We start from the raw sequence: 23795 nt of genomic DNA, 5'->3' as shown, positions 1-23795 counted from the left end.
TTTCATTGCATATCAGCAAAAGTAGAAAACAGAGCCATAAATCAAGAAATGCAAATGAAAATAAGCGACATTTAGATCCACAGCCACAAGTAGAATGTTATTTATCCCATATCCAAAATTTATGAGGCTTTTAATTTTGGCAGGTTGTATCAAATGGTCCCTACCAGGTGTTTTGCTGCTAGCTTCAGACTAAAGCCATCTACTGAAAGGCTTTGCATTTTGCTAAAATTAACCGGTGCCATTCTCTGTTTAAAGTTAAGGACTGGCATTCCCGGGCATGTTCGGTGCTCTTGCTCCTCGTCCCTCTTTCTGCTCCTGGAAATATTAAATTGCTATCAAGAAAGGGCTTTATATCAAGCAAAGAACACAGCTCAGTCTAACTCAAGTCCATGGGTCAGATGCTAGCCCGAGGCCCCTCCTGGCTCTCGCAGCTTCTGGTCGAGGAAGGAGCGAAGCGGGGAGGTGACAGGCTGGTGGGTGCAGAGTCACATGGATCCAAGGTCAGTAGGAACACGGCAGGGCACCGACAAGCACATGGGCCTCCGGCCCCAGAAACCAGATGCAGGATCCAAGCTAGTAGGGGAGAGAAGAGGGCCAAGCGAGAGAGGCCACCCCACAAGGAGGCAGCATTAGGTTGTGTCCTGACTGAGAGGTTGCACTCCACCTACACCTCCCCACCAGTGTCCCCAGGTTGACACAAAGCCTAACTCTCATACTCACCTATTTACATGCTGCATCAGTATTATCATTTACTGCGCTGACAACTCATTGAGGCAACCGAAACTTAGAGCACACCAGTCACTGGCCTGCAAAGGGCAGTCTGAAAAATAAATGAGAAATATTGAGTTTTAACACCTCACCTGCTGAGAATAAATGAGTCTCTGAGTAATACAAAGAGTTCAGTGGTTGGAGATGTGAGTCTTCCTGGAGGTTCCTGTGGAGAAAGCCCTGGCTCCCTATTTTAAAAACCAGCCACCAAAGTCCCTGCTGAGCACAGTTCTACTCTGACACCCATGGGGACACCAGGAGCCGGAACTCACTGGGTGGTAGCTGGTTGGAGGATAAGTATAATGTGTTGTGCTCACTTTTCTTTTTTTTGGGGGGTCAATAAAAATAAAAGGCTAACATGGGGACTGGACATTTGACTTGCAGTCGTGGTCAGCTGTGGTGGCGTCAGCCCAGACGCCTGGTGCCCTCATTCAGAACGGAATGAAAGGTTGCCCGGCCCCGTACCACCCCATCACTGGTTGTGGATCATTGTGATCCCATTAGCCGATTGCCAGGACTTTCTTCCTAGCCCATCTTCACCTGGAAGCTCTGATGAAAACCTGTGCAGCATCCTAGCACCCCACAGCGCCCCCCTGACAGAGGGTGCGGCTGCAAAGGCAGGCCACAGCACCCTCTGATTTCAAATTAGCTGCTGCATATGCAGATACATGCTTTCTCATAGCTTCTCGTTTAGTGTTTGGTTGGAAACTGAAATTTGAAAGGAAATAGCTCATGCTATTAAGTTGTGGAGCTTGGAAAAAATGATCGCAGACCTGCTATTGCCTTTTGAGATTAAACAGGGTAAAGTGACAGATTGAGCTGAAATCTAAAGAACTGAGTTACTTTCTGGCCAGATACCCAAGAAAGTGTGACTTTTAGTATATTTATGGATGTCACTGGGAAAGGAAAGTGTTAGGAGCTGCACTAGGCCTGAACTTGAGCCTGAGGTTCTATTTCAGTCAGCATCAGTCTGTGAAGTCGGACCACGTGCTTAGCATGTGCCCACTGAGTGTGCCCTTGGCGTGCAGAAAGGGTTTATTGTGAGAGGGGCTTCATTGATTTCAGTTACGAGGCTCTTTGAAGCTTTTCTCTAATGTTTTACTTGGAATTTGTGAGCCTTTACATAAAGGTACATTTAATTTTAGAGCTCAGTGATAGTTATGCTCAACTTGAGATATTTAATTGCCAAGGAAAGTGATTTCACTCTACTGCTTTATCCTAGGGAAGAACACAGCTCCCCCCACACGGCCCTCTTTCTACTTCTAATGTACCTCTTTTCCTTAAGGTTTGTTTTTAATTTGCCAAATAGTTACGGTAGGTTCTTAACTTTTGAGGAGAGTTGTAAAGAAGCTTTCATGTAGTTTTTCTCTTGAAGAATACAATTTTTAAAAGAATAAATGTTTAAGTGACTGGTAGATGCAAGAATGGTGCGGGGGGCCATATCTAGCCTCTTCTGGCTACAAAAGGGAGCCCAGTGCCATGTGGCAGAGCCGTCATAGGAGCCTCTACCCTTCCTCTTCCCTTGCCTAGTCTGACGGTCCCAGCGTAGGCTTTTCCTAACGGTAGGAACTGTACGTTTTAGAATGAGGGGTGTCATTTCCAAACTCGGGTCTCATCTGTAATGTCCAGCTGCGCTGCTCTATTATCTTCTTCCCTTTTCCATCTGCGAATTGGGGATTTACTTCGGGTGAAGACTGCTTGCTAAATGCTGATGTCATCCTGCCCCTCTCTCGCAGACTCCCTTCGGCGGATGTCCATGTCCTCGGCAGGGTTGCAGGGACTTTTGGCCCACCTGCCCCCCGCCTCACCCGCTAACAACGAGGCCCCTTCTCTCACGCCTGACACGTGCCCACCCCCTTCTCACCTGCATGTCCACAGCGCCCTCTCAATCCGCTTTTGATAGCTGCCATCTTTCTCACCCTGGTCAGCTTAGTGTCTGCTTCCCCCATCTCACCAGGTGTGACTTGCCCACTGCTAGCTACTTCCACAGTTCCTGCCCACCATCTGTGTTCTAGAAACATTACGGGCCAGGTGAATGAATCCGTCCTCTGAGCAGAAGCGTGGGAAACAGTATGTTGCAACAAGGATGTAAACTCTCGTTCTCAAGACTGGTGGGCACACCCTTTATTCTGCAGGATATTTTCTCGCACGATTCCTTCGGGCCTGAAGGAGCTCGCTGAGACCTTGTCCAGCCCCGTTTTAAGGCAGAGCCGTGGCGGGACCCCATGCCCAGCCGTCACAGGACCCTGTCCTTCTGCACAGGCAGGCTTCTGTTCACATCCCAGCCAGGCCTTTCAGAATAGTTTCCTAAAAAAAAGTGAGTGTTAGGTGTGTGTTATTTTTAATTACTGTCACTGATGTATGTAATTTAAAAATTAATGTTGCTGTAATTATATTGATATACTGAATAGTTATTCCCAGCTTTTTAGTCAGACAAATTAAGCCTGTCTTTATGAATTCATCTTCAAAGCCTTAAAGTGTTAAGGCATCAGGAGTATGCAGAATTAAAGCCTTTGTTCTGCAGCTAATTTAGCGTGAGTTAGCAAGCGTAATTGATTTCATAAATGCGGCATCAAGATTAGCTTTCTCTTCAAGGAGAACTGTTGGTTTCTCTTGTCTTGCCAGAGGTTTCTAATTTGTAACAGGCCCCTTACACGGGTCACATTCATAACTGAAATTAAAGTGATTTGTTTTGGATATGTTGACAAGGAGTTAAATACTTTGAATAGGAGGCATTCTCCTTTGGGACCACGGATGCCCCGATTCTGACAAAGAAATCAATGTGCTATGTGTTTACCGTTGTATTCCCCGCACCCAGGATAGTAGTCGGGTGGGAGTGGTCTTTACAGTCACCTTTAGGGCAACGGCACAAAATCCTGGCTGGTCCTGCTCTTCCGTTCCACCGTCATTTCTGTCCCGCATCATTGTTATGCACGAGGCCATTGTGGCAGCCCGTGTCAATCCATGTTCCTGAGGACTGTCCGTCCAGATGGCACATCCAAAGTATGTGAGGTGAAGTCTCTCCGGCTGCTCTTCGAGGAGCCTTCTGGCTGTACCTCTTTGACGACAGATCGGCCCCTTCCAGCGGGCTCCTCCACCACTGCCATCTCCGGACGTGTGTCGATTCTTCTCTGGTTTATTAGTTATTGTCCAGCTTTCGCGTGCTTATGAGGTGACGGACGATATGCGAGCACTTCACAAAGTTTGTAGGAAATGGAATTAAAAGATAAAAGTGAAAAACATCAACTTTATTTTAGCACCCTCTCCATCAAGGTCAAGACACTTTCTCAATCAATGATACCAGCCGTTTAGACCCTGCGTAGAGAACTGAGGGTCTCATGAATTTCACTGTTTTACATTTTAACTGGAGAAAAATGGATGCTGTTAAAAAGCTTCTTCTTCTTCTTTTTTTTTTTTATTAAGATTAAGAAACAGAAAGGGATTCAGAAGGAGCTGAGTTAGGATTTTTAAATAAATGCCTAATCGTTCCCCTTGTTTGATGAGAGGCAGGGGCAGAAGTCCTGGTGGAGAAGGACTCTCTGGCTCAGTCGGCAGAAGGAGAATCCAAGTCCACACTAACTCAGGGCCAGTTGCCACCGGACAGAGGTCAGACATACCTCAACTCTCCATCCTGCTTTATCCTGCTCGGGCCACCCCTTCTCCTATGCTATGCTGCTTCGCTGCTGGGTTTGATAATGCAGTGCAGTGGCCACACACAACTCACAGACAATAGTCACAATTATGCGGCTTATTAGAGAAGCTGCCAGGTAACAGAATGTTCAGGATAAAATTTTCTTTTGTCCACACCTCTTCTAAGCCTTGTCTCTCTGTCTCACCCGCTCGCTCCCTCGGCCTCCGCCTTGTTCCGTGGACGGGAAAGCCTGTGGCTCTACCTCACGGTCCTGGTGCCACTCCCCTGTTCTGCCTCATGATCTCAGGCTGCCGTCACTGATGCCTCTGGTCCCTCTGCCACTTCAGGCAGAGCTGTCACATGTGCTTCACTGGTGGCTTTTCGTCCCTCGTACTTGGTCATGCTTTCAAAAGCAGGTAGCCCCTGGAAAAGGACATCATGCTTGGTCGGCAACCAAGAGGCCGGCTCTCGGAGATGGACTGACGCAGTGGCTGCAGCACTGAGCTCGTGCGCAGCAGCGGTGACGATGTCAGGGGGCGGGGCAGTGCTTGCTCTGTTGTCCGTGGTGTTGCTTGGAGCCGGAGACAACAACCCTGGGTTCTTGGACTCCATTCTTGGATTGAGATGTCTCCTGTCACTCTTGGGAAGTACTACCAGCATCTCACACTCAACCGATGATATGAAACATCCCGTCTCTGTGAGGCATTTGGTCTCCCCCTTCCTCCTCTCGTCTTGGTTTGTGTGACTGGAGGTGCTAGCTATGTGTGGATCACTCCAGTTAGCCATCTCTAGCCCAGATCTTTTGCCCCAGTCTCAGATCCACCCATGTAGCTATTGGATTCCCTTCCTACATGTCCAACACGCACTAACCATGGACAACACAATTCTGCACGACACAGTTCCTGCTTAGATGGCCAATCTCTTTCTCCCTTTCATTCTTGGCTCTAACAACACTGAGCTCCCGTAGCCCCTGGAAGGTATATTTTCTTTCCCCTCTGAGTTTTTATGCTGTCCAGTCACTGTGTTTGGAATAGTCTTCTTTTTTTCTTCTGCTTAATCTCTATTTTTTGGCTCACAGCTTGGACATGACATCTGTAAGCACAGCCCCATATATTTTTTATTGTGTACTATGGACATTTAGCACATTTACTTTTTTTTTAGCACATTATTACAGTTACCTCCTGGTCTGTCACTGGCCTGTGGCAGCCATGAGTACTGCACTGTTTCTTTGGGGCCCGCCCTAACTCTCACTGCCATTGAGTTGATGCCGACTCATGGGGACCCTGGAGGACAGTGTAGAAGTGTCCCCACGGGGTTCCAAGACTGTGACTGTTGGCAGGAGGAGAAAGCCCTGTCTTTCTTCTGCAGAGCAGCTGCAGTTTCAGACTGCTGATCTTGTGATCTCAGCCTAAAGCCAGGCCCCCTTGGGGGGATCTTCTTCAGTGTATTTTCTTGAATGTTTCTGTCTGTCTTGGATTGAATTGTCACTCGAGAGGAAGTGTCAGCTTGACTGGTCCATGATTCTCAGTGGTTCATTGTTGTCTAACGAAGTAAGGGTCCCATATAAAGTAATCTCAGGTGATCAGCCAGTCATTTGTAATGGGATTAGCGTGGATGTAACACCCTTACTCAGGTTACAGCTGCACCAAGGCTATTGTCTGCATCACTTTTTATCCGACATGAGCTAAAAAGAGAGAAAAGTAAGCAGAGACAGAAGAACCTGACTTCCACCAAGAAAGAGGAGCTGGGAGTAGAGTGTATGTTTGGGACCCAGGGTCCCTGTGCTAAGAACCTCCAAGACACGTGGAGATTTCTAAGGAATGGGAGGTCTGCAGATGTTGAAAGAGGACAAGGACCTTCCCCCAAGAGCTGACCCAAAGAGAAAGCCTTTCTGTAGAGCTAATGACTTGAATTTGTACTTGTAGTCTCCTAAAGTGTGAGAGATTATTAAAGCCACCCACTTCAAGTATTTCTGTTCTAGCTTCACTAGTTAATGAAGACACCCGTTTGTTTGGGTTGTCTCGTAACCTCAGGGTTGCAGTAGAGTCCTGCATTTTGTAGCTAATGTCCTGGCCTCTGTTCTCTCCCTCTGCCAGATTTCAAGAGTGCGGTTGACCGGCATCACTCACCGTTTCCCTGGGTGTGGTCGTTACATCATTTTATGTCCACTTGAAGACACATGAAAGTGTAGGCATGGTATCCAACCTGTCAGACAGGTCACAGCCTGACAGTGCCTCCTCGTGGGCATGACCTTCTCATTAGGAGGGCCCAGAGAACCGGCCCTCTCTCTCGGCCTTGCCCTGCCTGCTGGCTGGCCACCTGAGCTGCTGGAACCCTGCCGTGTTTCCTCAGACTTTGGGTCCACACAGTTTTGCAGCCACCAGCCTGTGATCTTCCTGCATTCTGCATCATTGCATGTGGCTGCATGAGTGTGAAGAGGGACGTATGGACAGTTGGAATGGCTTGGGATATTTTCTTGATACATAGTTACTTCTTGATATCAAGCTCTTTCTTAAACATATATGAGTATCACTGCATTTGTTTCTCTAGTCAACCCAGTGTAACACACTTGAGTTTATATTCTATAAGATAAACAAGCGGTCTGCATGAGCAATAAATTTACTCCTTTTCTATATTTCTATATTATAAAGATAACACCATTTTTCAAATGACCAACTTGGATAACTTGACATTTTTTTATTTATCTGCCTCTACCCAATACCAAGCCCAGGTGAACTTTAGGAACAGGGCGTGGAGTGAGGGAGGAAAGCTCATGAGCTTTGTATTGATGCCAGAGTGGTAGATGCCATGGCTCGGTCACCTTCCAGCCTCCTTCTGTGAGCTGTGTCTGAACTATTTCCATCCTTACCGGACTGATCCCACCCTTCCAGTTCTTTCTCCTTTTACTGAAGTGAAGAGCAAGTGGGGTACTAGCTGTGCTCTTTTCAACTGTAAGCATTATCACGACCTTTCCGGTGACCGCCAAGGAACTTCCCAGGGTTGCTTTCTCTGAGACCTTACGTCTGGACTGCCTCATGCCAGGTTTCCTTCTGTAGATGGGAATATGTACCCTTTCTGTATTGTACTCATTGCCTTGTACTGTAAAATATTGGTCATGAGTTTGTCCCTTCCCTGAACTCCTTAGGGGCAGGAATCATGATTTATTCGTGTGTGTGTGTGTTCCCTTCATGCCCTCAGCACCAGTCCAGCATACTGGTTAGCACATGAGGCGATGCCAGTCCATGTCAACCATGCGTGCATTTGCCTGATGCCTTGGCACTGCTGTTCCTCTGCAGGCATTGGCCTTCCTTACTGCTGCACCTGTTGAATCCGTCCTAGCCAACTGCTATCTTTAATACCTTGCTACTTACAGTGCTGTCTTGGGACCAGTTGTATCCGTGTCCCCTGGGAGCTGTTTGATGCAAGTGAAGAACTTTGGGAAGGAGTCCATGATGCTGTTGATGTCTTCTTTTCCGGAATACAGGTGCTCGCAACTGGACTCAGTGGTCTCTACTCCTCCCTGCCCACAAAGCTCGAAGAAAAAGGCGAGGAATGGCACTGCCTGCTGAAAGACGACTGGCTCCTCCTCCCGCCTCTCGTCCAGTTCCTGAACTCCCTGGAGTTTTGTAACGCAGTTATACAGGTACCAGAGCTCAGAGTTGGTTAGGAGGCACCGGAAACATACGCATTGCAGATGATTCACTAGACTAAGCCTTCCTTTGAAACAACCTTAATGGACTATTTCGGCTTTCTCCTCCCCTTACAGTCTCAGAAACCCACAAGGGTAGTTCTGCCCTGTCCTGTAGGGTCACGGTGAGTCGGCATCGACTCGGTGGCGGCCGTGAGTTTGGTTCTGGCTTTTAAGAAGACGGAATGCCCTTGGGAAAGTGAGAATGTCCGTTTGTAAGTTTCTAGGAAGTTTTAATGGACAGGAAAAGTAGTGAATTGTCTTTATGTTTTTTATAAAAAACTGTTCATTCTATTTTTTGTTAATTCTATTTTGATTATCCACTTAACTATCAAAAATAAGTTCAATGTCTGTGACTCATTAAGTAGATATTTTTAGTCTTCCAAGTACTCTAGTTTATACCACTTTTATTTCAAGGTCTTTGTAGTCTACAAAGGAAAACACTTTATTTTGCTTAATGGTGCATACTACATAAAGAATACTGTTATCCCAATTGAATTTAGAAGAAGTTAAGCATCTTCTTACCAACACAAATTAAATTTGCTTTGAAATTGGCCTACTTGGGTGGGGGTGGGGGTTGAGGTGGGGCAGAACTCCTGCTGAACTGCTCATATTTGGCTTCTTGATTAGATTTCTACCTTCACATTTCTTGTTACCATTTTCAATAAAATTTTATATATAGTAAGGCTGTGTAGTAGGTTTCCACGAAAAATTGTTTTATTTCTATGCAACATAAATATTACTTTAATTTTGGTCTTATTATGAAATCGAGTTTTCTTTATGGAGATCGCAGGGTGAAAAATGTTCATTGTAATCTTTTTATATCCCAAATAAAGAAATAGCTTCTGGAAGAAAATGCAAGTAAATTACTTTAGCTCCCATCTCATTTTTATTGCTAAGTCAAAGGAAGTTTTATTTATATATAAGATAAATGAATTACATTTTAAGTTATTTTTTTAATATTACAATCCATCAACATTTTCTTGCAGAAGTGTGCAGAAATAAAAAAAGCTGGAACTACTATTAGTTCCTCTCCAAATGTACACACAGAAAGAGATTATCAGTAATTTAAAGAGCTAGTCTCTTTTCCCTAGAAATTGCTTTTTACTTTATTGTTTGACTTTCCTTATTTAGTTAAGAAAGGGAAGCAGAGCAAATGGGCACAAGTAACAGCAGGGAAATTGTGTATTTCAGACTGTATTTTAAAACTGAATCCACATATTATTATTATTATTGGTTTGGGGGCATGATTTACAAAAGGTATTAAAGGGTTACCCATGCCAATTATATTTTGAAAAATGACTTGTAGGAAGTGTTGCAACCCTAATAATGTTTCTTGTTTCCGAGCAGTTTCTCTTCCTTATGAAACGCTTGCCTCGGTGCTTCCCCCCCTAAATAAATGACACCTGGAAGGTGTCTCTTCAACATGGGAACATTCTTTTTGCTGGCTAATACATTTTATTGTTTCTTTTGGTAGTTTTACATCTATACATTGTAAACCATTAGCCACCAATTGAGATGGAAGCTAGATAAACTTTTGGGCAAAATGATAATCTCCAGTTTATTAATTTAAATTTATGAATCCTTTTACATGTTCCGGAGTTCCCTGGTGCTGGCATGGTGGAGCACTTGGCCACCAACTGAAGGTCGGCAAGCCCACCAGTGGCCCCACAGGAGGAAAAGCCAGGGAGTCCGCTCCAAGAAGTGGGCGCGGTCAAGAACATCCTACTGGGCAGTTCTGATCTTCCTAAAGGGTGGCAATGAGCCAAGAACAGACACAGTCCGATTGTTTCTTTTATCAAGTGGAAACTTTAAAACGACCAGTGTGTAAAAGTGTGGAAGTCAAACTTCTGCTAATTTTAGCCAAGCAAAGAGAAGCATGCTAACCAGCCATCTGGGGTAAAAATGACAGGCAGTTTGAAGTCTGAATTATTCTGCGAGCATTGACTCTCTGGCCAAAGCTTGGGCTTCCTTTCTAAATTCAGAGTGCTACAGACGCGCGACTTCGAGAAGACCTAAAGATTGAACGGTTCCCCTCTTTCATGATCTACCCATGTCTCTCTCAGGTGGCTCATCCTTTGATTCGCAATCAGCTTGTCAATTACATTTACAATGGATTCTTGGTGCCCGTCTTGGCTCCTGCCCTGCATAAGGTCAGTGATTAAGTGAATGGTCACCTCCTGCCTGTGTGTTCTCCAGTAATGGGGAAGGTGAAGAAATGGAGATGACTTGGTACAGGTGAATTTCCTTCTCATCCCATCCCATTTCCTTCCATCCCATACCCTAGCAATACCAAACAATATCCATAAGTAAAGGATGTTGGGATCTGTTTGAAGCCATAAACTACAGCATTGTGAATGTCAAGTAAGAGAGCTAAGCTAGGATTGGCAAATAGATTGTGAGTCCTATGTCTACATTGGCTCATGGCTAATGGCTGCTCTCTGTGCAGTTGCCCTCTGAAGCCAAAGTTGGCATGAAGAGTTGCAAGGTCTACTATGTGGGCATGGTGAGGGGCAATGATAGTACAAGTGTCATGGGTTTGTCATTTTTTTTAATAGAAGCTTTTTGTTGTTTTTTAATTGCAAGACTTTTGTGACGGCAAAAAATAAAGTGAAACTAGGTTCAGGTCCTACTGAAGTTTTCTGGTCTCATTATTGCCACTCTGAATTCCTATGACACTCCTTTTATGGAATTATTCAACAGATATCTTTTGCTTTGTGGGCTGTAGAGGCACTAGTACACGTAGAATTCTTATTTTTAGGAGGTGTTTCTTCACTTAAAAAGAGAGATGTATAGTATACGGTTCAAAGAATCTTCGTTTGTCAAGTTATTAGAATCACCAGTTCTAATAGGGAGAGAAATAAAAATGTTTTGATGCAGTGTCCACCTTTATACATGCTGAAGTTCAGTTTCCATGGGCTTTCACTTTATAGACTCCAAGGATGCCTGATTACAGCAATGGGGAAGCCATACATGCTGCTAAGTTTCTAGGTTCAGGCCTTAGATGTTCTTCTCTGACCGTTTAGGGTCACTTTGACAATAGTGCCCTCATTTTAAAAAATCAACAGGTGCTTGGTCCACCTAGGATTTTTGTATTGTGTCTAATTTCAAGAATTACAGTAGGAAAAGAGGTGTAAACATCAAAGTATTGAGATTCCCAGGACGTTTTCAGAGGCCAAGTCTCAGAAATGACATCTCCCTTAGAAATTAGGGGGCCTATTTACAGAAAACACAGACTTGTGCTTGTCTTTGTATGCGGGTTGTCCTCTTGTTACCATCTTGGTGTTCTGAGGTGCGGTGGGGTGTCCCACCCTGAGGGCCTTAAGGTGCCCTGGTGGCCCAGTAAGTCAATGAGCACTGAGCTGCTCACCATCAGTTCTGTGCTTCGAACCCACAGGCACTCTGCTGGAGCCAGATGAAGAGGCCTACTTCCAGAAGGTCTGCATTTTGGAGAACGAGGAGCTGTTCTCCTCTGTCCCTAGGGCTGCCCTGAGCTGGGAGGGCCTTGAAGGCGGGGATAAGCCTGTGTGCGGAGGGCTCTTTTCCTCGGCGGGAGGCAGCAGGACTACTGAGATTCTTCGGCAGTAATTTTCCATACATAGTCTCACGCATTTAGATGTTCTTCCTCATTTAGTCTCATCTTTTCCCTCATGGACCTAAGTAACATAAAGTAATTTCCCATATCATTGCTATACTAATGGTCATTATTCTAATTGCTCTTTGTTCAGGATATTTTATATTATTTTCATCAATATGCCATCATTTACAAATATTAATGATAACTGCCCGCTGCCGTGGAGTTGATCCCGCTGACTCCTGGCCCCCTGCTATGGGGTTCCTGAGGCTGTCAGGGAGCCGTGCAGCTATGGAGCCCCGGTCCAGGATGGAGTACTGCCACTCTTAAATCATTAAATGTGCAATTACCCTTTTATAAAAAGAGTGGGTGTAACAAAAAGTAATTTGATCCATTTCTTTCTTAAACATTTTTTTTTAAATTGTGGGTTCCGTTCAAGGACTTCCACTCATGTTGTTTCCTGACAGTTGTTGCAATTCCCTCAGTGCAATAGCCCTCTCCGCCCCCTCCTCCACCTCCCACCCCACCCCGCCATCTCCATTTTCCCCTGTACCTTACTGCCGTCAGAGTACTGCTCTTTCGGTCTCCTATGGACGCTCACAAGACTTTTTGCTCCCTTTATAGGTCTGTCTCTAGGCCACAAGGTCTTCTGAGGGGTGGTTCCGTTCCCGACGGGAGGGTGCGTGTGGGCTCAGTCAGGACCTATCGGGACAGGACACCGAGTTGGGAGGGTTCTGACTTTTGTGCTACGCTCTGTCCAGGACTTGCTGTTCTGAGCCCTTGCAGGGTACTGGTCACCTGCATCACCTGGGTCTTCTGGTCTCCGACGTGGAAGCTGTGGTTCTCAGCGTTGTTTCCTTGAGTGTGTGTTTTTCTTCACTCCTCTTTGCTCCATCTGGGAAAAGCCCAGTGACTGTATCCTCGCTGGTCCCCCATAAGCCCTTAAAGTCCCAGTAGCTGTAGGAACTAGAATGTTGTTCTTGTGGACTGTGTTATGCCACTTGATCTCCACTTGATGCCAGCTCATGACAATTGATGTCCAAGACTCTGCTTCTCAACCCCACGATCAGTGTCTCATTCTCTCAAGGTGTTGGGCCGCGCCCCCCCCCCTGCACTGTATGCTGAACTATGTGCATGGATATACTTGCAGCGCATATATGCAAATACACCTGTATATGCAGACATATCTGTAGAAATATCCTGTGCCAAACCTGTGTACACACCTTGGCGTAGTTCTCTTCTCTTTTCCATACCTGTTCAGCTTGCATGCCTCTCTGTTCCGCTGGCAGATGTTTGCTGTTGTTACTGCGGGATTGTGTACGTGATAGTCCATATACTTACTGCACCTCCTGGTGTCTGTCTCTCCAATGGTAGGTGAGCTTCTGGGGCTAGCCCACCCTTGCTGGTTCGCTGCCCTCTCTTCCGTGCGGAGTGCCACACCATACACTTAGGAGGTTGGAAGGACAGTACACAAAGGCAAGCCTGTTGGTCTCAGTGTGAGAGGAGTCTCCTCACTGGGGATGTTCCCAGGGAGTTGTTCAGAGAGCTAATAGCCAACACTTCATATAGCACATTACATGGATTGACAAATATGATTTCCAGTTGTGCCCATAATTACAATGCCACATTAAAATACTGTAACATCATTACATGTTCATTGGGGGGGAAAAAACCAGTCATTACCAGATCTGTAAAATACAGAGGGAAAGTTACTACCAGTATATTGAATTTGCATTTCTGACCCATAATTAAAGTTCGACTTTTTAACCAGGAAGCCTGGTGGTGTAAGTGGGCTACAAATCGAGCTGCTAACTAACTAACTATAAGGTCAGCTGTTCAAACCCACCAGTCACTCAGCAGGAGAAAGATGAGGCTTTCTGATCCTGTAAAGATTTCCAGCCTTAGAACTCCAAGGGGGCAATTGTACTCTGTTGTGTGATTCAGAATTGACTCCGTGGCAGGCAGTTTGGTTTCTCCGTTGATTACCTGGCAGACCATTTATCACAAGGGCTATTTAATGTCGGGGGCAAAGACTGAATCCCCACCCCCACCCTACTGTTCTCCCTGCTTGCTATCTTAAAATATATTTATATAAATATAGAGAGAGACCGTTTGTTTTTAGAAAGGGAATAGGGGAGGGAGGAAGGGCCACGGCTCCCACAGAGGTTGACGGAGGAAGAAGCCCTTTGTCTTGTAGCAGATGCAGCACCCAGAGACAGATGAGCGAAGCAGTCCAGGCTAGGGTGTTTCTTGGGTGCCCGGCCTCCGGTCCTTTGATATGGGAGGGGCTCCTCAAAGACTGGCTCCAACCGCTCTGCCTCCCCCACAGCCCTTCCTGGACAGATGAGCCTCACAGAGCTTCAGAAATAAATTCCCCGTGTGTGCTCACTCAGCCCCTCATTGTGCATGTCCTTTTGGTCATCTCCCATCAATGTAGGCAGTTTACAAACGCGAACTCATCCTCGCTGTCGATCCATACCCACAAACATTTCCACGGCATTCCTTAGCCAGAGACCAAGTGATTGCAAAGAATTATGGGCAAAATCTAAAAGTTTGCGAGTGAGAGCTTGACACGTGAAGGTTGACTCCACCTTTCCTCTCCCTCCACCGGTGTCTATTACAGTCCCGCCTTGGCTGGCTGTTCGGCTGGGCTCTCTTCACTCCCGGGCGGGGGAGGTGGGGGGCATGGCCAGTGTCCGTGCACAGGCAGACCTGCCTCCGCTCGGGGGCTGCAGAGTTTTCTTCACGACACACAGGACCCCAGTCCCTCGTCCACAATTCAGAAATGCAGAATGCTCTGAAACCTCTTCGTTATTCACGTGGCGGCAAACCGTGGCCCGACCTGCCTCAAGGCTGCTTATGAGCCCTATTGATCCCACTAGCCCACTTGTTGGTGTTTGCGTGGCTTTGTGAGAGACAGCAGTGTGTTCTATTAGAGCAGTGGTTCTCGACTGTCCTCATGCTGTGACCCTTTCATACAGTTCCTCATGTGGTGACCCCCCCCCCCAGTCCCTCGTCCACAATTCAGAAATGCAGAATGCTCTGAAACCTCTTCGTTATTCACGTGGCGGCAAACCGTGGCCCGACCTGTCTCAAGGCTGCTTATGAGCCCTATTGATCCCACTAGCCCACTTGTTGGTGTTTGTGTGGCTTTGTGAGAGACAGCAGTGTGTTCTATTAGAGCAGTGATTCTCGACTGTCCTCATGCCGTGACCCTTTCATATGTTCCTCATGTTGTGGTGACCCCTCCCCCCCAACCATAACATTATTTTTGTTGCCACTTCATAACTGACATTTTGCTACTGTGATGTATTGGGCGACTCCTGTGAAAGGGTCATTCGACTCCCAAAGGGGTCGTGACCCACAGGTTGAGAACCGCTGTGTTAGAGGGAGCTGGCTGAGACCTGCAAAGGAGGGGGGCTTCCAAAAGTCTGTGGGAAATTTTTATTGTGTATTCATTCCATTTTCCCCTGAACTGTTTATTTTTTACATGTGTTTGATACAGAGCTTACTCACGTTCAAGGGTCAGGGACTTGGAGAATTTATGGCCGTGGTTATCACCCACAAGTGGTCGCGGTTACCATAGCTACTACCCCTACCGCTGGGCCTGAATGTATGTCAAGGAGACCAGAGAGGGAGAAGGGGGGAAGGCCATGCTTCATGTTCCTCCTTCGCCCACTCTCCTGAACACTCCACTGGGCGGATTCCTGTGGAAACCAGCCATGGGCAGGAGCACCTGGGCAGAGTGGAAAGGGTGGAGAGTGGATCTCCACTCTCCTGTGGTTCTCAGCTTTCTTCATGCCCTGACCCTTTAATACTGCTCCTCATGTGGTGACCCCGTATGTGGGCGTATCTTCATGTGGGCGGGCCCTCCTGGAGATGGATGGAGAAGTGGTGTCTCGGTTCCTAAGACCATCGGAAATATGGTCTTAGGCGACCCCTGTGAAAGGGTCATTTGACCCCCAAAGGGGTCACGACCCCCAGGTTGAGAACTGCTGATCTAGAGGGACAGTGGTAGCCACCTGGCACACTTAGTTATTGGTCTCAGAACCTTTAGAGTATTAACTAGTTAGCAGGTAAAGATGTCACCTGAGGAGGAGAGTATTTAGATTTAGTGCTTTAGCAAATTGCAATTTCAAAATTTCTGGAAACACTGTGGATGTCTACTGTATAGTTGATTGGTAGCTGCCTAATTCTGCGTACCAGGGGGCTTCAGAAAGTTTGTGGGAAAATGCCACTCCTCCTCCATCCCACAAAACACATGCAATGATTTCGACTGCAGGAAAGCCAAATCAGTGAACGTGTAAGCATCTCAGCGCTGGCACGGCTGCTCCAGCACCCAGGGCTGCTTCAGGGATGTCTTGTAGTAAGTGAACCTTACCAGCTGAAGCAGGGACCTGGCTAAAGCAGCTGCACCCTGGTCCGACCATCACAGAGTAAGAGACCTAAGAACTCGAAAGGCGAGGCTCACCGAGCCATTTATCCTTCCGCCCTTCAATTAACCACACCTGTGCTTATCGGCCAGGTTGGCACAATAAACTACCTCATTACTGGTGATCGGAATGAAAAAGTTTGAAACAAAGAGGAAGAATTAATATTTGGAATAGAAGGCTAAGATGATAGAAAAACCATCAAATTTGAAAATCACATAATAGAATTTTATAAGACCAATGATTTCTTCCTACCATTTTCCAACAACATACATGTGGATCTCACTCGATGGAATTCAAAGGCATCACATTAACCTCATTTTCTGGAAGAGATGGTGGGGAGCTTAATACCATCGATCAAACCAAGGCCATACATAGCCCCTCCAACAGGGAAAGGAGGAGACATTCTCCTCCTGTGAAGGTTTGCAGGCTCAGCGCCTCACAGGGCAAATCTGTCCTGCCCTACAGGGCTGCTCAGCATTGGCTTGATGGCAGTGGAAGTGATGCCGCAAAAGAGATCAGATGATCAGGTATTAAATTGTAACCCAACTCCCTCTGCCACAGTTGAGTTCACAGTGTCCTCTGTCTGAGAGCAAGGCCAGTCACTTCCCCGGACGATAGTCAGAGGGGACTGACCAGACGGAAACGATAGTCAGAGGGGACTGACCAGACGGAGGCTCAGTCCATGTGTGGACCCTGCATGTGGGTTTGGGGCTTCCACTGTCATCCATGACCTTCTCCACACTAGTGAGTCATGGGAGTTTTTTCTACTCAGCTGGCCTAGAAGCCTTGAGTTTTCTTGACTCTCTTTTGTTACTCTCCCCTCATAAAGTACCAATATTTTTTTTCCATAAGATTTTAGAATCCTTTAAAAAGTATTTCCTTATTCACCCAACAGGGTCAGTTTAGGCTTTTGTCTCCAAACACTTCACACATTAGTGTTTGCTAATGGGCCTTCCTTTCCTCACCCAAGAGCTGCCGTGCCACCGCAGTTGAAGATTTTAGCTGCCACTCAGAAAGGCTAGTGGTTGGGAAGCTGCGGCAGACAGCTTTTGTAAAGAGTTACAGCCCTGCACCGCAGAGGGGGCCGGAGTTCTGCTCTCCTACAGGCTGGCTGTGCCTTGGAATTGACTCCACAGCAACTGTGTCAGTGGTTGCGCCTGGAGCTCCTTCCTGCCTTTAGGTCTGGTCTGATATTGGACCTGACCTCTGGTCTTGTCCCCCTGCCTCTATACCAGTGCCCTTGGGAAGCTCTGTATCTGCTATTCTCAAAGGAGGCTCCAGGGAGTCCCGGGTTTCTCTGTGAACTCACAGGGGCATGGCGAGATCTTTTCAATGGATGAGGACAATGCAGCACTATCTGTCGGACACCATGTAAACTACTACTTCACCGTGGTTCACAGTCCCAACCTTAAATCCCATACACCCCACTCATTGTACAAAGCTCAGTGACGGGTGTGCACTGCTAAAAGCAAGTACCACCTGAAAACCAGGTGGAACAAGAAATGAGCGCGTCCGCGTCCCATCTGATTCTGTTGTCCGAGTGACCAACAGATGCTTAGGACTACGTATTTAACTGTTTGAACTTAATAAATGGAATTGGCGGATATGTCTTCTGTCTTTGGAATGCTGTGGAAAAAGTGCTGGCACATTGATAACGCCATGGACAGAAAGAGTGTGTGACCCTTGGGTCTACGTTGTATACTTCTTCATGCCTGTAGAGCAGGGCTTGGCAAACTGTGGTCAGTGAGCCAAGCCCAGCCTGTGGCTATGAGTTGGGTGGCCAACCACAAGGTCAGCAGTTCGATACCAGCAGCCACTCAGCAGGAGAAAGACAAGGCTTTCTACCCATAAAGAATTACATTCTCAGAAGCCCCCAGGGGTAGTTTTTACTCTTGTTTTATTGGGTCACTATGAGTTGGAACTGACTCGATCAATGGCAGTGAGTTTTTCAGAAGAGTAAATAATCATTTTCATTTTTTCAAAGGTTAATAAAACTGGGAATACGCATCAAAGGTCATATGTATCCAGCAAAATATGTACTATTTCCTCTCTGCCCTTTTACAGAAAACGTTGACTGACCTCAGTTCTAGAGGGCAGCATGGCATTCTGTGCGTGCTTGGTGATCGGTACATGTTGGGGAGTGATTATCACAATAGGCGAAGCCCCCGGGTTGAAAGCATGGCCTAGTGAGAGGATTTTGTTTTCATTTTAAGGCAGTGTTAAGGCAGTGATCAGGCCGAGGAGCAGCAAGCAGCATGGCAGAGTGAAGCTGGCCAGTTGGCATTGCCACTGGCTTGGAAGAATGCCGCCCAACATGTTGTTTAGGGCGCTTGAGCTGGCAGGACCCCTGCATATGGTTGGCAATCGCAGGTGAAGGTGGTTTCAGCTCCTGCCTTGGCTCTCGCAGAACGGCTAGAAAGGGGGAACAGGCAGGGTATGTGGAAGGAAAGGGTCGTGCGATCCGAACTGTGGGCTCAGACACATGATTGCTGGTGGTGCCTTGTGGACTGTGGCAGTAGTCTGCCTTGTGAGTTATTTTGCTTCCCTTAATTTGCGATGGTTGGGAAATTAAGGCAAAAGTTTGGGGTTATGTGGGGTGGGTAGAGGGAAACCTTGTGGGGCACATGCTGAAAGGCGGGGAGGGAGGGAAGGGAAACGAATTAGGCACCAATCTTCTGCAGGCAGCTCACAGGCATTTGCAGACATGACTGTGACCCCAGAGAACGCCTGTGCCTTTGGTTTTTGCAGAGAGCAGCCAGCTGTGTTTCAGCAGCAATTTATTCCGTACAAATGCACTTGGAACACCAGAAGCACAACATCTACCAGGAAAACGGCTTTCTCTCCCCAGCTCAGATGTGCTAAAAGCATGCTCGCGCAATATACATGGGCAGAATAATTTCTGCCGTTCCTTTAAAGACGTGTGTGTGCTGGGTTCATATAAGCCATCTGAAGCCCATTTGTTTTACAATCCTGTCTTTCAGCCTCACGCATACATATTCATGATCTGCCTCCTATACGCTCAATAATTCATAGCTTATTGATTTAGGTTGATGGATGGAAGTTTTGGGGGACCTAGAGCAGAAAGATGGAAATTTCGAGGGGCTGGGAACAGCTACACTTTGCTGAGGACATGGTGGTAGGGGGCTGTGACTCCATTCCTTGGGCTCTCGCTGGTGAGGCAAGTTTTGGACTTTAATGTCCAGCAGAATGATTGACGGGAGGATTTTTAAGCGAGTTAGTTACCATCTTCCAGTTATCACCAGGATTAAATATTAATGAGCTATCATTGGGTGCTGTGTTGACAGAGGGAGTACACCTCCCCCCTTATACTATGTGTTCAGTCCCCTGTCAGTTCCCAGTGAGAAGTTCAAGAGCAGCCTGCTACTTCACCATTCTCCGCCCTCTCTTCGCTCCAGCCTTCCTCCTGGGTCTCCAAGTCCAAGGGCTTCCAGGGCCGGAAGAACGTAGACAATCCACCCTCTCCCTCATTCCCACGGCCAACACACTGCTGTGCCTTCAAGGGCCAAGTGTGTCCGCCATGTTCCTGTTTACTCTGCTGTCACCCTCACCAGCGGCTGTTCAAAAGCACCTGGGGTTTTACATCTCATTGCCACCAATTCTAGGGAGCTTCATTCTTTCATCTGTTCCTTTTGGTGGAAAAAATTAGGGAGAAAAAGAGTCAAGTGCATAGATGTGGGAAGTTATCTGTTTCTCACGTGTGCTGGTTCTGTGCTCAAACCTTTTGTAAGTTGCCTTGAGTTCTGGAGCCCAATGATGGCGTCTGGCTTCGGTGAACTTTACTGAATGATACAGAGGAATACTATCTTGGTATCTGTATTTCAAGGAGCCCTGGTGGCGCATTGGCTAGGCATTGAGCTACTAACTGTCAGGTCGGTGGTTCAAAACCACCAGATGCTCTTCAGGAGCGACAGTCTCGGAAACACCGAGGAGCAGGTCTCCCCTGACCTACAGGGACTCTGGGTCGGCACTGACACGGTGGCGATGCATTCTTTTTAATTTTGAGAGATCCATAGTTCACATTTCTACTTATGCATTTCAATCATTTGTTTTTAAGACCCATCTATGCATTATTGACCCATGGTTTTTTGGTGTGCACCACCCCCACTCCCCCAATCACTGTGTGGTTTTTGCCAACGACTTTTTCCTCACCCTGTAATCCTACTGAGCTGTAATTATTCTCATGGACCTTGGTTCTTAGCACACCTTGTCAAATCAAACCCAAAAAACCAAACCCACTGCCACCAATCAACGCCAGCTCATAGCTACCATATAGGTCAGAGTAGAACTGTCCCCTGTGCGTTTCCGAGACTAACTCTTTACAGGGGCAGAAAGCCCCATCGTTCTCCCAAGGAGCCACTGGTGGTTTTGAACTACTTATGTTGCAGTTGGCAGCCTAATGCGTAACTGGCTCCTTATCAAATGAGTTCCTTACGATGATTGTGATAGGTAGGTTTATTGTGCCAACCTGGCCAATAACACATGTGGGATTAATAAGGTTGCAGTTGAATTGAAGGGCAAAGAGATAAGTGGCTCGGCAAACCTCACCTTTCTGTCTCTTGCTCTCTGATGATTGGGCCAGTGTGGGGCTGGCTGCCTTAGCTTGTTCTCTGCTTCAACTTACGAGCTACACGCTCCCTGTGGGACACTCAACCTGTGGACTGTGTCGCTATAGTTTGAGGTTCCTTTGAGACCTGTTTCACCCCACTGCTGGTGTGTACCTCACTTGAACTGGGGACTGTCAGACCCTGACTGACTGTTGGTGACCTGCCCTGCTGTTTGCTGCCAGTGGCCAGACTGCCTGCATTGCTCTACAGAAGACTCAGCTTTCTGCTTCCCTCACTTGGACCCAGCAGCCCTCGTGAGTTGAAGGACTGCCAGTATATATATAAAATTTATATATTTTTTAGGACTGCCAGTATTTTAACTGTCTCGTGGAAGTAAGTTGAACTGAGCCCTCTGTACTGCTCTGTGGACTAATTAGTTGTTTATTTCTTCATGTTGTGTATATATATATCTATAATCCTAAGTGTCCTGGTTTTGTTTTTCTAGAGAACCCTGCCTAACACAATGATTATTGCCCCCACTGTGCTGAAGCTTGCCAGTGGGCCTGCCTTGGCCTTCAGTTTGCTTGTCTGGTGTTGAGGGAACCCCAGGATGTTGTCGAAAAATGAGGTCTCCTGCCAGGACCTGCTGCTGTTGCCTCCACAGCCTGGCAGGCAGGCAGGCTCCATTGACTGTGGGGCAACGGGTATTCCTTGTGCTGGATGCTGGAGCGCAGCAAGAACACAGGATGGTTCCTGCCACGGTCAGGCCTGTGTTGTGTTGAGTTCTTTGTCTGATGCTGGCGATCCAGTTGTGGCTGAGGGAGAGAAAGTGGAGGAGACTGGCTCAGCTGGGGTGGATGTGGTGGGACCCAGGAAATGCTCTGACTCCGCATTTACCTAGGAAGATACTGAGGAAGCAGAGAGGCCAGGTGTAAGGAGCAGTAATCGTCATTGAGCCAGATAATTAAAAGGCCCGGTCCTGTCGTGGGCCTGCAGCTATGTAACACGAGCTTCAGTAGCACTATTAAACTCGGACTGAAAACTCTTATTAAACAGGCCAGCTCTAGACAGCCTAAATTAATAATTGCTCTGTCCAGTGAGAGCCCGCTATTAAACAGACCGCAATGATTTCAGTGAGAACTGTAAGGGGCTCTGGCTTGGAAATACTTGATTTAGTAATTGAAAACTAAGAGTTAGTGTTCACCGTGGAATGCATTCAATTAATGCATTATATTCAGTGACTGCAACTTTGGGAAGCAGTCGAGCTTCGCAGTTTAAAACATGAGCTTTAGCGTTGGAGACTGTGTTTGAGTTCTGGCTCCCTGCTACTTAACTAGCAATGTGACTATGAACAAGTCGCCTCATTTTACATATGGGATGTATAGGCTAATAATATCTACCTCATTGGGTTCTTATGAAGAAGAAATGAGATCATGCATTTAGAATACTCATCCATGCCCCTGGTACTTGATACTAAATAAGTGCCCCCTACTATTATTATCAATCTAACCAGCTGAATGTCTAGAATGACATTTCTGAGACCACCTTTGCATGACGCTGTATGTTACTGGCCAGGTAATTTTATGCCGGATACAGTAATGCAGTATTTGCATTTTCAATAATCTGATTCCTGTCCCACATTCCACTTGGCTAGGACTTCAGAGAATGCGGACCTTTGGACGTTCTTCGCCATATTCCCCTCAGCGTGAGAGGAAGGTGGTATCAGCTCAGGTTGCTCATAGGTTATTTTCCTATTTAGGAATTGTCCCAGTCCTCAAAGCCAGGAGCTTTGAAAACTCAAACTCCAGCGTCATTGCGATACTGACTTCACAGGTTGGGCCGAGGCTCAGGAATCTGTGCTTCAGGTAGCACCCAGCAGTTCCAAGGGCCACACTTGGGGAAATCTTGGCCCCTGTCCTCCCACTGGGCCCCTTGCTCCTTAAGCTGTTTCACTGGTTTATGAATCCAAAGACACAGCTTCCAGGCTTCCATGTGATCTGAGGTATCTTAACCCTTTGGGGACCTAGTTTTGTCAAATGCCGTACTCACCACCCTGTCAACCTCCTAGGAATGTGGTGAGCATCAAACAACAAGATAGCCAAGAGCACTTTGGGATGCTGTAAACCCTTTCCAAATGAGCAGGACAATACAATGGGGAGAAGGTGTGCCCGGCCTCTCTACAAAGCTCTTTCAGTCCTCCATGCTGGACCAACAGACCTCAACACAGGTCAGAGCAGTATCTGAAGACTTGTAGCAAGAAGAGAGTCTTGGGCTCCTAAGAACGGGCCCCAGGGGTGGGCTGAGGGTTTGACTTAGAGACGTCTCTCCCCGTATTGGTTTCCTAGAGCAGCTGTCCACAAACCCCACAAAATTAGGTCAACTTCTAAGAGCATACATTCGTCGTCTCTCAATGTGGGAGCTAGGAAGTATTCTGGACTTAGCATGTTGGCGGGATCACATTCTCTTGGAAGATTCTAAGAGACGGCCCTTAATTGTCTTGCCAGCTTCTGGTAGCTTCTGACACTTTCCAGCCTTTTTTGACTTATCGCTGCATCTTTATAAGGCTGTCTCTTACCTGTGTGTCTCTTTCCCTCTTATAAGGACTCCACAGATGGGCTTAGTACTAGCCCTACTCCCGGGTGACCCTATTAACCAAAAACATCTTCAAAGACCCTGTTTCCAAACAAGGTCACACGTACAGGTGCATCACAGGGCTGGAAGTTGAGCATTTCTTATGGGAGGACACAGTTCAATGCACAGCACATCCACTAGTCAGGGTGCTGGACAGGTGTCATGGTTTCTTACTGGGAAATCATCTCTGCTCACAAGACGTGATCCGTGATGCCAGTGTGATTCAGTGTCCTTCCAATGAACACTTTATCAGTCTGGGACTGGCGGTGCTCACTGGCATATTATGCATGTTACAATTTATTAGTTTTAAAAAATCATAGTTCTCCCACTGATTGGGTCCCACCAGATGCATTATTGCTACGAGCAGAAAGGAAAATAAGAACTTGCTGTAATCTTAGGTAACAATACTGGCAGGATTGCAAGGTTTTCTTCAGTTGACTCTAACCATTATTACTTTTTCCCCTTCCAATATTCTAGGTTAGTCAGTGGAAGGGTAATAATGCAC

The 23795-nt window shown here is 46.8% G+C and overlaps 1 protein-coding gene across 1 annotated transcript in view; it reads left to right on the top strand.

Annotated features, from left to right (window-relative positions):
• FHIP1A (FHF complex subunit HOOK interacting protein 1A) overlaps nt 1–23795 on the top strand; it is a 240037-nt gene that overhangs the window by 154195 nt on the left and 62047 nt on the right. Inside the window, exons 5-6 of the mRNA XM_045295804.1 lie at nt 7884–8042; nt 10154–10240. Of these exons, the coding sequence (XP_045151739.1) occupies nt 7884–8042; nt 10154–10240 (246 nt within the window). The remainder of the gene's footprint in view (nt 1–7883; nt 8043–10153; nt 10241–23795) is intronic.

This window comes from Echinops telfairi, unplaced genomic scaffold, assembly GCF_000313985.2.
Source record: "Echinops telfairi isolate 266 unplaced genomic scaffold, ASM31398v2 ScPeMD7_5868;HRSCAF=6743_1, whole genome shotgun sequence".
In the NCBI taxonomy this organism is placed as follows: Eukaryota; Metazoa; Chordata; class Mammalia; order Afrosoricida; family Tenrecidae; genus Echinops; species Echinops telfairi.
The sequence above is the reverse complement of the archived record's forward strand: the minus strand, read 5'-3'. Positions and strand labels throughout refer to the sequence as shown.